At 42.9% G+C, this 15717-nt stretch overlaps 1 protein-coding gene across 2 annotated transcripts in view; it reads right to left on the bottom strand.

Moving 5' to 3' along the window:
* The window catches only part of SERPINI1 (serpin family I member 1), a 94238-nt gene that overhangs the window by 5617 nt on the left and 72904 nt on the right, over positions 1-15717 (bottom strand). For both annotated transcript variants that reach the window (XM_029073812.2, XM_001505517.5), the window contains exons 7-8: positions 3137-3223; positions 994-1083 (exon numbers count right to left, since the gene is read on the bottom strand). In XM_029073812.2, the coding sequence (XP_028929645.1) occupies positions 994-1083; positions 3137-3223 (177 nt within the window). The remainder of the gene's footprint in view (positions 1-993; positions 1084-3136; positions 3224-15717) is intronic.

Genomic DNA, 15717 nt, shown 5'->3' with positions numbered 1-15717 from the left:
CCCTAATTTGCTCCCCCTCTATTCAACCCTCCCTCAGCACTTATGTACATATCCATAATTTATTAATTTATATTCATGTCTGTCTCCCCTTCAAGACTGTGAGCTCATTATGGGCAGGGTATGCGTCTGTTATACTGTACTCTCCCAAGCACTTACTACAGTGCTCTGCACACAGTAAGCACCCAATAAATACAATTGATCCCCGGCCTGGAAGTCAGAGGCTTTGAGTGCTAATCCCAGCCTTCGACATGTCTGCTGTGTGACTTTGGGCAAGTCACTTCATTTCTCTGTGCCTCAGTTACCTCATCTGTAAAATGAGGATTAAGGCCGTGAGCCCCATGATTATTTTGTATCTACCCCAGCACTTAGAACATAAGTGCTTAACAAGTACCACAGTTATTATTATTATTATTGATTCAGACCCACAGTATGCAACTGATGGATTTTCCTGCTAATTGGATCCAGTTTAGGTATAGCAAACACTCAACAGATTTTCCTACCTATCCGATCTTGGCTGGAGAACCAATCAGAAGAGGGAGGGGCAGATCATAAATCATTGTTTGAACTGGGGGAATCTGAACAATAAAGATTTCCCTGGAAGCTTTTATTTGTTAAGGAACTCATAAATTAGCAGGCTGAAAACTACTGGTACCTTGAATAACTCCTGAAGATGAAACAGGGTTCAAGAGCCCAGAGTCGAGAGCCTCCCCCTTCCTATCACCTTGGAATAAAAATCCCAGAGCTTTTTAATACCCCCTAGCTAAGTCCCATCTTACTCCCTGTGCTGTTTTTAATGTATTCACAAAAGGTTACTACTCAGTTAGATTACAGTCCTCTGAGAGGAACTCAGTGGTACTCATTCATTCATTCAATCATATTTACTGAGCACTTACTGTGTGCTGAGCACCGTACTAAGTGCTTGGGAGTGTACAATGCAGCCATAAACAGACACATTACCTGCCCCCGACGAATGGCTTAAACTTCACGACTCACCTGTTCTCCTGTTTCTTATGAGAAAGAAAAAAGGATGATCGATAATCACTTGTGGATAGAGCACTGCCATTCTACTGATGGCAATCATTCCTGAGGAGAAAAAATGGAAAATTGACCCATATTCAAAATATTATCGAAACAGTGAACACAGTCACGATTACAGAACTTCTAGATCTCTGGCCCTTTCCCGGCTCCAAGAACAGGGACATCAAACTATAGCTACACATTGTGCCCCAAAGGTCGTGGCAACGACCCTACTGCTTTTTCATTTTAATGTGAAATTATCCTACTGCATCATTTCACTGTCTTCACTCTTGGGCATAGAAAAATCAAACATTAGTGTGCCACCTTTTAAAAGCCACACATTGCTGCTTTACCTTTGAGATGCTAAATTTACAAAGTGGGTTTAAAAATTTTTTTTAATGGTTTAAGTGCTTACTCTGTGCCAGCACTTATGTACATATCCCTTATGTACATGCGGTAGATACAAGATAATTGGGTTGGACACAGTCTCTGTCCCACATAGGGTTCTATAATATACTCTTCATTTCTTACAATGTTAAATTCTGGTTCTCTCAATTTCTGAATTTTGATTTTAAAAAAATCTTACATCATTTTATTTCATTAGGCAATTGTTATAAGTCTCTACGTGAAATCCATTCTATTTGAATATATAAATTTACATATTCTCACTTGAACAGTTCTTTCTTTTATTTGAAAATTGTTCTATGTCTGGGTCCCCCTCTGGACTATAAACAAACTTCTTGCGGGCAGGAGTCAGACCTTCAACTTCTCTTGTCCTCTTCTAAGTGCACAGCTCAGTGGAAAGAGCACGGGTTTAGGAGTCAGAGGTCATGGGTTCTAATCCCGGCTCCGCCACTTGTCAGCTGTGTGACTTTGGGCAAGTCATTTCACTTCTCGGTGCCTCAGTTACCTCCTCTGTAAAATGGGGATTAAGACTGTGAGCCTCAAGTGGGACAACCTGATTACCCTGTATCTACCCCAGAGCTTAGAACAGTGCTCAGCACATAGCAAGCGCTTAACAAATATCAACATTAATTATTACTATAGTGTTCTCTGTACAGCAGGTACTAGATAAATACTGACTGGTTTGTGTTAATTCTCTTTTAAGCACACCCTCTTTTCAGCATGAAAAACTGATTGAAGATTTCACTCTAAAGGTTGCTTGGTTTGCTGGGCAATTACTCTCAGGATGCTAAAACTGATTACTGTTTAAATACATTCAGGAGAGGTGGGCTGATAATGAATCCCAAAATACAGAATTTTAAAAGAGCACTCTTGGGCAAACAAATCTTTCCTCAGTATAACCAGGAAAAAGTACCAAGGAGAAAGAAAGATAAGCAAAGCTTCATATAATAACCAGCATTTTAAGCATCTTACTCTTGACCCATGATTTATGTCAACTAAGCCTTTTGCAGTGATTATATTCCTTCCTAAACTGCTTCTTTCTCACTGTGTCTATTGATATGACAATACTTTTCCATAGTGGGTCATTCTGTGGGAAAACACCAGCCTGTTCGTTGCCAAAGCGCTTCTTAAAAATGACAGAAACTTCAAACGCACATCACAGAGAGAAAATGTATCCTTTGTAAACTAGTGTTAATGCTTCCCACCAATCATTAGAGGGAAAAATGTGAAGAGAACAAGACTTTAATATAGCATTGCTTTCATCATATTCCTGGCACCATCAAATGTCCGCGAGGCGACTCTGCAAATAACTTAACTTCTCTGGGCCTCAGTTCTCATCTGTAAAATAGGAATTAAACACCTGTTCTTGGTTCCCCTTATACCCTGAGCCCTATGTGAGGCAGGGACTTTGATCCCAGCACTTAGTATAATGCTTGGCAGATACTTAGAGCTTAAATTCCACAGTTATCATCAAACTGTACTGTATCTACCTCAGTGCTTAAAACAGTATTTGGCACGGAGTGATCACTTAATTACCACAATTATTACCATTACTAGAAAATACCAATGGTGAGAAAGCCACTTGCTTCTTGAGATAGAAAATAGTCTTCTTGGGGGTGGGGAGTTTTGTTAATTTTTAAATACAACCAAGAGATTTGGTAGATCACGAAGCCCAGTCCAGACTACAGAACATTAATAAAAAAAAAAGAGGTACCTGAAGCTGCAGCGGCTTCGGAACCTTCCTCATTAACTTCGATGAAGGATTTATGAATCGCTTTGGAAAGGAAAACATCTTTGTCATCTGTAAAAGAGAATATGGAGCACTTTCTTAGTTTGAAGACTGGAAAACAGTTTGCCATCTCAGTACATACTCTAATTGGGAGGATGTTTGGTTCTAAATGATCTTTTCCCAGATTTCATTTTCTCAACCTTTTTGTTAAATACTTTCATTTTCTTGCACTGATCACTCTTGGAAAAACTAAAAAGATGGAAGTTGGTGGAGTATAGCAAAATAAAATATGTTCCAAATGGCAGGAGAGGAATTTCGAATAGTATTATTTTTCATGACAATAACTGGCTTTATATTTTAAGTGAACTATTTTTTAAAAAGAGAAAAGGGACTCTTTCAAATTATTCCTCAATTAATTGATAAAGACATTATATCTTCACCATTTGCCTGCTGTGTGACCTTGGGGAAGTGACTTCACTTCTCTGTGCTTGTCTGTCCATCTCCCCTGATTAGACTATAAGCCCGTCAAATGGCAGGGACTGTCTCTATCTGTTGCCAACTTGTTCATCCCAAGTGCTTAGTACAGTGCTCTGCACATAGTAAGCGCTCAATAAATACTATTGAATAAATTACCTCATCTATAAAATGGGGATTAAGACTATGAGCCCCACGTAAGAACGGGACTGTGTCCAACCCAAATTGCTTGTATCTAACCCAGTGCTTCCTACAGTGCCTGGCACATAGTAAGTGCTTAATAAGTACCATAATTAATATTATTATTCTGCTTATCTCTCCCTCCAATTTTATTTTGCTTCCTTTTTATCCTTTTATGATCATGAAATTTAAGGTATTTATAGTAGACACATATAAAGTGAGTCACAGTGATATAAAAATTCTTTCCTCTCAGTCGGTGATAGATTTAATGCATTGCACTGGATTTTTGAGTTCAGTTAACTCATTTTCAATATTACTACCATTTTCCAAATTACCTATGAAGAGTTGCAGTAATAAATAATAATGATTATGGTAAAAGACAATATTAGAAAAGATTAGCTTCGTATTTCATTCTCTTAAAAAAAAAATCTTGGGTTTCGAATCAATTGTCTGCCATCTCTTAAATCCTACAACTTCCAAAAAAAGCCATAACCAAAATGGAATAATGGAATCAAAGGATAACTCAGTCCTATATCCCTCTGCTGAACTTCAGGCGGTCTAATTCCAGTTCAAGTACACTGTTTGGAAATACAACTAATGTACCTCTCTCCAGATGCCCAGCCTAGCTGAATAAATGTATCAATTGATTTGCTACGAGACTCCATATGGTGAGACATAAAGTCGCCTACTAAGTATTGTAAAAGATTTAAGCTTAGGTTTCATGCTTTCTAAAGTTCAGGCATCTCCCAGGCATGGTGAATAATCTTTAATACAATTATTTTTTTGTGGATCTGCTGCACACACCAATTTTTCTGGCTTAAGCATCAGGTCCCACGCAAGGCTCACAGTCTTAATCCCCATTTTACGGATGAGGTAACAGGCGCAGAGATGTGAAGAGACTTGTCCATGGTCACACGGCAGACCAGTGGCAAAGCCAAGATTAAAACCCAGCTCCTTCGAACTCCCAGACCCGTGCTCCATCCAATAGGCCATGCTGCTGATTGATCAATCATGTTGTTTCAGAAGATTTTCTTGCATTTTATAGTTTACAACTTTCTTATTTCCAAACTGACTATAGCAGTGGTAAGCATTCGATACAGACTCCTGACTGGTTGAAATGAAGAAGCAAACATTACAAGTATAACAGGTTTTCTTCCTTTGAAAATGAATTATTTTAGCAACAGTAGATAAATGATGAGTAAAGTGACCAGGATTGGGCCTGGAAATAGCTTATTCCTGAGCAAAAGTGTAGTCCCAGGGGCCAGAAAGAGCCCAACGCCAGCTACTACAGGGAATAGGCAAGAGCTTGGAGCGACCGTGGCTGACCGATTCTTGTAGCTCTATTTCCTGTGAGATGCCAAGGGGCGGACCGCGTTAGTTGTAGCTGCTTGCTAATCACCCCAAGCCATTCTCTCATCTCACCATGGTGTCGAGTTACTGCAGAAAGTCCTGCAATCCCGAGAAGCTGATTCCAATGAGAAAGACTTTAAAAATAAAGGTAACTGGGTAGATTCGCTGTTCATTCATTCATTCAATCGTATTTATTGAGTGCTTACTGAGCGCAGAGCACTATACTAAGTGCTTGGGAGAGTACAACAGCAGACACATTCCTTCCCCACAATGAGCTTACAGTCTAGAGGGGCTTACCATCTCTTGTGGAGTTGTGTAGGTGCTGGAAATAGATTCCCATAGTTACACAAAGTTAGAGAATAATAATAATAATAATGTTGTTGGTATTTTTTAAGCGCTTACTATGTGCAGAGCACTGTTCTAAGCACTGGGGTAGACACAGGGGAATCAGGTTGTCCCACGTGGGGCTCACAGTCTTAATCCCCATTTTACAGATGAGGTAACTGAGGCACAGAGAAGCTAGATGACTTGCCCGTAGTCACACAGACAAGTGGCAGAGCCGGGATTCGAACCCATGACCTCTGACTCCAAAGCCCGTGCTCGTTCCACTGAGCCATGCTGCTTCTCCAGTGCGGCCTACTGGAAAGGGCCTGGGCATTAGAGGACCAGGGTTTAATTCCAGTTTTGCCACTTGCTTGCACTGTGACATTAGGCAAATTACTTGATTTATCCATAGTAGTAATAGCATTCATTAAGCTTATTAAGCCGGTAACCTTGGCATTATCCTCAACTCATTGCTCTCATTCAACCCACAAATTCAATGTCACCAAATTCTATTGGTTCATCCATCACCACTAAAATCCACCCTTGCCTCTCCATCCAAGGTGTTACTATGCTCATCCAAGCACTTATTCATTCATTCATTCAATCATATTTATTGAGCGCTTACTATGTGCAGAGCACTGTATTAAGGGCAACAGATAGAGACAATCCCTGCCCAACAACGGGCTCACCATCAAAAACGGGAGAGACAGACATCAAAACAAAGCAAGTAGTCTGGCATCAGTATCATCAAGATAAATAGAATCACAGATTATGAGAAGCAGCATGGCTTAATGGAAAGAGCATGGGCTTTTCAATAGTATTGATTGAGCGCTTACTATGTGCAGAGCACTGTACTAAGCACTTGGAATGAACAAGTTGGCAACAGATAGAGACAGTCCCTGCCGTTTGACGGGCTTACAGTCTAATCGGGGGAGACGGACAGACGAGAACAATGGCAATAAATTGAGTCAAGGGGAAGAATATCTCGTAAAAACAATGGCAACTAAATAGAATCAAGGCGATGTACATTTCATTAACAAAATAAATAGGTTATTGAAAATATATACAGTTGAGCAGGCGAGTACAGTGCTGAGGGGATGGGAAGGGAGAGGGGGAGGAGCAGAGGGAAAGGGGGAAAAAGAGGGTTTAGCTGCAGAGAGGTGAAGGGGGGTGGTAGAGGGAGTAGAGGGAGAAGGGGAGCTCAGTCTGGGAAGGCCTCTTGGAGGAGGTGAGTTTTAAGTAGGGTTTTGAAGAGGGGAAGAGAATCAGTTTGATGGAGGTGAGGAGGGAGGGTGTTCCAGGACCGCGGGAGGACGTGGCCCAGGGGTCGACGGCGGGATAGGCGAGACCGAGGGACGGTGAGGAGGTGGGCGGCGGAGGAGCGGAGCGTGCGGGGTGGGCGGTAGAAAGAGAGAAGGGAGGAGAGGTAGGAAGGGGCAAGGTGATGTAGAGCCTCGAAGCCTAGAGTGAGGAGTTTTTTTTGGAGTGGAGGTTGATAGGCGACCACTGGAGTTGTTTAAGAAGGGGAGTGACAGGCCCAGACCGTTTCTGCAGGAAGGTGAGCCGGGCAGTGGAGTGAAGAATGGACCAGAGCGGGGCGAGAGAGGAGGAAGGGAGGTCAGAGAGAAGGCTGACACAGTAGTCTAGCTGGGATATAACGAGAGCCCGTAGCAGTAAGGTAGCCATCTGGGTGGAGAGGAAAGGGCGGATCTTGGCGATATCGTAAAGGTGAAACCGGCAGGTCTCGGTAACGGATAGGATGTGTGGGGTGAACGAGAGAGACGAGTCAAGGATGACACCGAGATCGCGGGCCCGAGAGACGGGAAGGATGGTCGTGCCATCCACGGTGATAGAGAAGTCTGGGAGAGGACTGGGTTTGGGAGGGAAGATGAGGAGCTCAGTCTTGCTCATGTTGAGTTTTAGGTGGCGGGCCGACATCCAGGTGGAGACGTCCCGGAGGCAGGAGATGCGAGCCTGAAGGGAGGGGGAGAGGACAGGGGCGGAGATGTAGATCCGCGTGTCATCTGCGTAGAGATGGTAGTCAAAGCCGTGAGAGCGAATGAGTTCACCGAGGGAGTGAGTGTAAATGGAGAACAGAAGAGGGCCAAGAACTGACCCTTGAGGAACTCCGACAGTTAAAGGATGGGAGGGGGAGGAGGCGCCAGCGAAGGAGACCGAGAATGACCGGCCAGAGAGGTAAGAGGAGAACCAGGAGAGGACGGAGTCTGTGAAGCCAAGGTGAGATAAGGTATGGAGGAGGAGGGGATGGTCGACAGTGTCAAAGGCAGCAGAGAGGTCAAGGAGGATTAGAATGGAGTAGGAGCCACTGGATTTGGCAAGAAGGAGGTCACGGGTGACCTTAGAGAGAGCAGTCTCGGTAGACTGGAGGGGACGGAAGCCAGATTGGAGGGGGTCTAGGAGAGAATGGGAGTTAAGGAATTCTAAGCATCGATTTCAGACGTCGTGGGTTCTAATCCTGACTCCCCCACTTGTCTGTTGTGTGACCTTGGGCAAGTCACTTAACTTCTCTGTGCCTCAGTTACCTCATCTGTATAAATGGGAATTAAAAAAAACCGTGCACCCCACGTGGGACAATCTGATTACCTTGTATCTACTCCAGTGCTTAGAACAGTGCTCTGCACATAGGAAGTGCATAACAAATACCATAATTATTATTATTATATATACACACATCATTTGTATCACATAGTTTGGACTAGACAAAGACTCTGTCCCTTGAGGTCCTCACAATCTATGCCTCAGTTTCCTCATCTGTAAAATGGGGATTGAATGTTTATTCTCTCTCCCCCTTAGACTGTGAGGCCCACATGCACAGGGCTGCATCCAATCTGGTTATCTTGCATCTACTTCAGAGCTTAGTTTAGTTCATGGCACACAGTAAGTACTTACATACCACTTATTATAAGTATTTAGTAATAAAAAACAAATACCCCTGTTTTTCCCAAGAATTACTGTCTGGTATATATATGCTCTTGAGGATGGTCCATTAGTTATTCTGAGGAACTTTGAAAGCAGCACAGGCCAGAGAATCAGAAGGACCTGGATTCTAATCCTGGCCCCGCTACTTGTCTGCTGTGTAACCTTGGACAAGTCATTTCACGTCTCTGTGCCTGAGTTCCCTCCTCATTAAAATCAGGATTAAGACTGTGAGTCCCATGTGGGACAGGGACTGTGTCCAACCTGATTACTTTGTATCTACCCCAGTGCTTAGAACAGGGTTTGGACACATAGTAAGCACAAACACCGTGATCATCATTACTATTATTGACAGGAAGGAGAATGGGAAGAGAAAGGAAGGGGAAAATAAACAGGGGAAGGGAATATAGAAAAGGGGAAGAAAGAAAATGAGTAAGGCGAGGAAAGAAGGGGAGATATGCATGTGTGCCCAAAGTTTCAGCAAGATGGATGCTAAAGGAAAGTCTCCTTAGGTGCTTCCAAGGGAAGACCTGGACCTATCAATCTCACTCATTCATACATTTAATTGTACTTATTGAGCACTTCCTGTGTGCAGAGAACTGTACTGAGAGCTTGGAAAGTACAATACAGAAATAGAGACAATCCCTGCCAAAAAATGGGCTTACAGCTAGAGGATGGGAGGCAGACATCAAAACAAGTAAACTGGAATCAAAATAATAGAATTAGAGATATGTACATATATACTTAAGTGCTGTGGGGCAGGGAAATCTCATCTGCAGTAAAGTCTGTGGACTTAAGTCTTTGTGACTAAGGCCCCATTTATTATTTATAAAATGTAGGACACCGGCTAAAATATCCTGACATTTAGTTTCATCATTACACAAATAAGAAACCTTATAATGATAATTGTGGCACTTAAGTGCCTACTAGGTGCCAAGCACTGTTCTAAGCACTGGGGTAGACACAAGTTAATCAGGTTGGACACAGTCCCTGTCCCACATGGGGCTCACAGTCTTAATCCCCATTTTACAGGTGAGGTAGCTGAGGCCCAGAGAAATTAAGTCACTTGCCCAAGGACACACAGCAGACATGGTGTGGAGCTGGGATTAGAACCCAGAAGCAGCGGTGGCTCAGTGGAACAAGCACAGGCTTGGGAGTCAGAGGTCATGGGTTTGAATCCCGGCTCTGCCACTTGTCAGCTGTGTGACTGTGGGGAAGTCACTTAGCTTCTCTGTGACTCAGTTACTTCATCTGTAAAATGGGGATTAAGACTGTGAATCTCATGTGGGACAACCTGATTAGCCTGAATCTACCCCAGCACTTAGAACGGGCTCTGCACATAGTAAACGCTTAACAAATACCAACATTAATTAATATGTACGTACAAAATATGGTTCCTCCTTTCTGAAGGAGAAAACCTGCCACTAAACAGCCTGCCACTTCAAATTTGAAGTGGAACCTGTAGGCTATTAATTCAATCGTATTTATTGAGCACTTACTGTGTGCAAAGCACTGTACTAAGCACTTGGAATGTACAATTTGGCATGTGTACATAGGCAAAATACGCTAATATCTATTACTGCATTACAAAGGAAACCTCTGGGCTGAATGGAAGCAGATACTTTCTAGATGTGGGAACCTCCTCTAATCTGCTTTACAGGAAAGATAGTGATTGAATCAAGCTGAAAAGAATGTAAGTATTAAGGAAGCAGGATATAATTTGGAATTCAGCCAAAAAGATAGGGTACACTCTTTATTCTTGAGGAGATTGACAGAGGAGTTTTAAATTACTCGATGCTCTGTTCCTGAATTTATTACTAATTCAAAGAGAAAGCCTGGGGACCTGCATGATCACCAAAATAAAGTCCTCATTGGACAACAGATCTGAAGGGATCAGTAGCTAGGAGGATTGACTTTAAAATTTAAATTTACAGCCAGGATGTTCCATTTCTCTTTTGTTGGGAAGCAGTGTGTGAAAGGGATAAAAACAAAACAAAAAACAAAACACTACATTAGTTTTCTAAATTTTTACACAAAGGAATCAAGATTCAGAATTCATATCATGTCATAAAGCAGCAGCATGGGCTAATGGAAAGAACACGGACCTGGGAGTCAGCCGATCTGGGTTCTAATCTCAGCTCCACCACTTATCTGTTGTGCCACCTTGGGCAAGTCACTTCACTTTTTTGTGCCTCTGCCTCAGTTACTTCATCTGTAAAATGGGTATTAAGACTGCTAGCCCCATGTGGGATACAGAATATTTCCAACCTGATTACCTTATCTACCCCAGCACTTAGTTCAGTTCCTGTCACATAATAAGCACTTAACGACATTAAAATAAATCAGGGCTGCTGATGAGGCTAGGAGGCTAACAGAGCATGTGTTGGACTTCTGCTTTTTCATTTCTCTTTTACAATCCCGGCTCTACCACTTGCCAGCTGTGTGACTGTGGACAAGTCACAACTTCTCTGTGCTTCAGTTACCTCATCTGTAAAATGGGGATTAACTGTGAGCCTCACGTGGGACAACCTGAATACCCTGTATCTACCCCAGCACTTAGAACAGTGCTCTGCACATAGTAAGCCCTTAACAAATACCAACATTATTATCTACCCTAAATTCTTTCAAACCCAGATTTCACAGTACTTTTCTGAGATGTGTAACTGTCTCTCCTCACTCCAGTCCATACTTCACTCTGCTGCCTAGATCATTTTTTGACAAAAATGATCAGGACATGTCACCCCGCTCCTCAAAAAACTCCAGTGGTTGCCCATCCACCTCCCCATTAAACAAAAACTCCTCACCATTGGCTTTAAAAGCAGTCCACCACCTTGCCCCACCTATCTCACCTTGCTACTTTCCTTCTATAACCCAGCCCGCACACTTCGCTCTTCTAATGCTAAATTTCTCACTCTGAGTCTGTTTTACCCCTCGTACTGCCCACCACCCCAGCCCGTGTCCTGCCTCTGACCTAGAACACCCTCCTTCCCCAAATCTGAAACCCAATTACTCCCCTCTCCCTTCAAAGCCTTAATGAAGGTACATGTCCTCCACGAGGCCTTCCCAGTGAAGGGGTCGTCTTTCTTTTTCTGCCACTCCCTTCTGCTTTGCCCCAACTGGCTCCCTTTGTTCTTCCCCTCTCTCAGCCCCACAGCCCTTATGTACAGATCTGTAATTGATTTATTTGTATGGATGTCTGTAATCTCCCCTCTAGACTGTAAACTCATCGTGGGCAGGGAATGTGTCCATTTATTGTTGTATCATACTTCCCAAGCTCATAGTACAGTGCTCAGTAAATACAATTGAATGAATGAATAGGGGCATTGTTACCATATTGGTATTATAAAGGCTTAAAAGAAGGCAATTAACCCAAGACAATATTAATAATAATGCTGATATTTGTTAAGCACTTACTATGTGCAAAGCACTGTTCTAAGTGCCAGGGATATACAAGGTGATTAGGTTGTCCCACGTGGGGCTCACAGTCTTAATCCCCATTTTACAGATGAGGTCACTGAGGCACAGAGAAGTCAAGTAACTTGCCCAAAGTCACACAGTTGACAAGTGCTGGATCCGGGATTAGAACCCATAACCTATGACTCCCAAGCCCGGCTCTTTCCACTGAGACACGCTGCTTCTCTGATATTGCATTATCAGGGACCTAAGACCTTGCTAGTATTCCAAAAATTACAAGTCCAGAATTTTGCAACTTTTCTATTTGGTCAAATGAATGTTTTCTCAACAAAGCATCTAAATAATGCCCTACACTTTTCTCTTAACATTGTTAAAAAAATAGTTTTAAAAATACCATTTATTATACCATGAAGAATGTGTAATTGAAAGCTAGCTGCACCTTCTTTCTATATGAACACAATGGAATGGTCTAACTGGGGATGAAATATGCAAAGCATAAAAATTAACAACGAACAGAGTGGCACTGGAGTAAACGGAGGCAAGAGATTTGGTTTTTTACTAAAAAAAAAAATGCTCCACCCAAGCCATCACCAAACAACTACTAAGAGTTTCCTGACCCTTTGATCCAATATCAACATCTCTTAGGGAATTCTACTCTTCCATTTCCCCTTTCCTTTTTTCCTTCTCATTGCACTATGAGGAATGTGTTTTTCACTTAATCTCTCTTCTGTGTCTCTGTTACCTCCCCCTTTCTCTCTTTTTTACAGTATTTGTTAAGCACTTACTATGTACCAGGCACTGTCCTAAGAGCTGGGTAGAGACAAGATAATCAGGCTGGACTCAGCCATGTTCCACCTGGGATTCGGAGTCTCAATCCCCATTTTACAAATGAGGAAACTGAGGCATAGAAAAGTAAAGGGATATACCCAAAGTCATACAGCAGACAAATGGCATAGGTGAAATAAGAATGTAAGTCCTACTGACTTCCAGGCCTGGGCACTTTCTACTACTATTCAATTAGTACTCCCTCTGCATCCTCTCAGGGTCGCACCTGGAGTGTTTCCAGCACTCTACCAGTCTCCACTAGAGGAGGGAGAGTCATGCAGAGGCCTACCCATTCCATTCCTAGCTTGGCCAGGGGCTACCGAGTGGAAGACAATATGCTACAAGTCAAGGCTTCCCTGTGCTGGGCAGCAGCGGCACGGGAGAGAGTCGAGGGCGGAGACTCAGGTTTACTATATTCTATATATATATATTTTTTTTAACCAAGAAAACTCTATGGATCCACCACCAGAATGACTGCAGATGGAGGTGGGGTGTTCTGGGAGAGATGTATCCACGGCGTCGCTATGGGTCAGAGACGACTCGACAGCTTGGACAAGAGTCCTCTGCAGGGCTGTTGAGAGTGGGCAGTGGGCCCAGTCAGTCAACTGTATTTACTGAGCACTTACTGTGGTAAAGTAGAGTAGAATAAAACAATAAACAGACACATTCCCTGCCCACCATGAGTTTACAGACCAAAGGGGGTTTTCAGCCTAGAGGGATGAGTTGCCTGATCTAGGATTGTTAATCCCGGGCCCGGTTTACATCCAACAGACCACAGTTTTCCCATTTCCAAGGCCCTTCTGAAATGACATTTCTTCCAGAAGGCCTTCCCTGATTAATCTCTCACCTCCTGCAATTTATTTTTACCCCAACACTGCTACTTCAGTATGTCCTCTTCACTGGAGCACTTGAATATTTCCAATTCTCCCTTGCCCCCATAGAATTTATGTACAAATAATAATAATAATGTTGATATTTGTTAAGCGCTTACTATGTGCAGAGCACTGTTCTAAGCGCTGGGGGAGATACAGAGTAATCACGTTGTCCCACGTGAGGCTCACAGTTAATCCCCATTTTACAGATGAGGTAACTGAAGCACAGAGAAGTGAAGTGACTTGCCCACAGTCACACAGCTGACAAGTGGCAGAGCTGGGATTTGAACCCATGACCTCAGAGTACAAATATTTATATACAATTACCACCTCCTACCTGTATTTTATTTAGGTGCCTGCCTCCCTATGGAAACCCCAGGCATGGGAGTCAGAGGATGTGTGTTCTAATCCCGGCTCCATCACTTGTCTTCTGTGTGGCCTTGGGCAAGTCACTTAACTTTTCTCTGCCTCAGTTACCTCCTCTGTAAAATGTAGATTAAGACTGTGAGCCCAGGTGGGACAACCTAATTACCTTGTATCTACCCCAGTACTTAGAACAGTGCTTGGCACACAGTAAGTGCTTAACAAGTACCATAGTTATTATTATTATGGCAAATTTGTTGATAACAGGGATCATATTTAATGACAGAGAAACACCGTGGACTAATGGAAAGATCATGGGCCTGCAAGTCAGAAGACCCAAGTTCTAATCCTGCCTCTGCCACTCTGCTGGGTGACCAGGAATCTGTTTTCACTCAATCTCTTTTCTTCTATGTTTCTCCTACCTTCTTCTCTCTCTCTTTTTTAAGGTATTTGTTAAGTGCTTACTATGTTCCAAACACTGTTCTAAGCGCTGGGGTAGATACAAGGTCATCAGGTTGTCCCACATGGACCTCACAGTCAATCTCCATTTTACAGATGAGGTAACTGAGGCAGAGAATGACTTGCCCAAGGTCACAAAGCACACAAGTGGTGGATCCGGGAACAGAGCCCAGGTCCTTCTGATTACCAGGCCCATGCTTTATTCACTAGGCAAAACTAGGTTTTAATCCCAGCTCTTCCACCTGTCACCTTGGGCAAGTGACTTAATTTCTGTGTGCCTCAGTTCCCTCATCTGCAAAATGGGTATTCAATACTCGTTGTCCCTCCTACTTAGACTGTGAGCCCCAAGTGGGACCTAATTATCTTTTATCTACCCAGCACTTACTAGTACTTGACACATACTAAGCACTTAAATACCACACATTATTATTATTTACTAAGCACTTATTACTGCTCAATACTGGTACAGATAACCCAGTCACTCTTATTTATCTCCTTTGGAAGAAATGTGATTTCTCTACCCCAAAATGGCTCAGTCTAAGAAGGATTAGAAGGACCTTATCACATTTTACCTAAGGAAAATGGAACGGAGGCACAGAGAGGTTACGTGATTTGCCCAAGGTTAAACAGTACAGTCTCATGTCTCAGAGTTCACTGCACCTGTTGGGTATTTCATCATTCATTCAATCGTATTTATTAAGCACTTTCTATGTGCAAAGCACTGTACTAAGCACTTGGGAAAGTTAAATACAACAATAAACAGGGACAATCCCTGCACACAACGAGCTCACAGTCTAGAGTGAAGGAGACAGACAGCAATACAAATAAATATAATTACAGATATGTACATAAGTGCTGGGGTTGGGGGAAGATCAAAGGGAGCAGTTCAGGGTGATGCAGAAGGGAGTGGGAGATGAGGAAAAATGGGGCTTAGTCTGAGAAGGCCTCTTGGAGGAGATGCGCCTTCAATAAGGCTTTGAGGGTTGGGGGAGAGTAATCGTCTGTCAGATTTGAGGAGGGAGGGCGTTCCAGGCCTGGGGCAGGATTTGGGGAAGGGGTCGGCATCGAGACATAGTGAGAAGGTTAGCACCAGAGGAACAAAGTACCGGGCTGGGTTATAGAAGGAGAGAACCGAGGTGAGGTAGGAGGGGTCAAGGTGATGGACTGCTTTAAAGCCAATAGTGAGGAGTTTTTGTTTGATACGGAGGTGGCTAGACAACCACTGGAGAATTCTAAGGAAGGGGGTGACGTCTTGAATGTTTTTGTAGAAAAATTTTACTGGTACTGTTCATTTCTAGGATGCCTGTCATGAGGCATGACAAATTTAATACATCCTCTTTTCTTGAATAGTTTCTTTTCCTGTTCTAG

The sequence above is a fragment of the Ornithorhynchus anatinus genome, chromosome 1, assembly GCF_004115215.2.
Source record: "Ornithorhynchus anatinus isolate Pmale09 chromosome 1, mOrnAna1.pri.v4, whole genome shotgun sequence".
Lineage (NCBI taxonomy): Eukaryota > Metazoa > Chordata > Mammalia > Monotremata > Ornithorhynchidae > Ornithorhynchus > Ornithorhynchus anatinus.
Note: the sequence above shows the minus strand (reverse complement) of the source record. Positions and strands in the feature narration are given on the sequence as shown.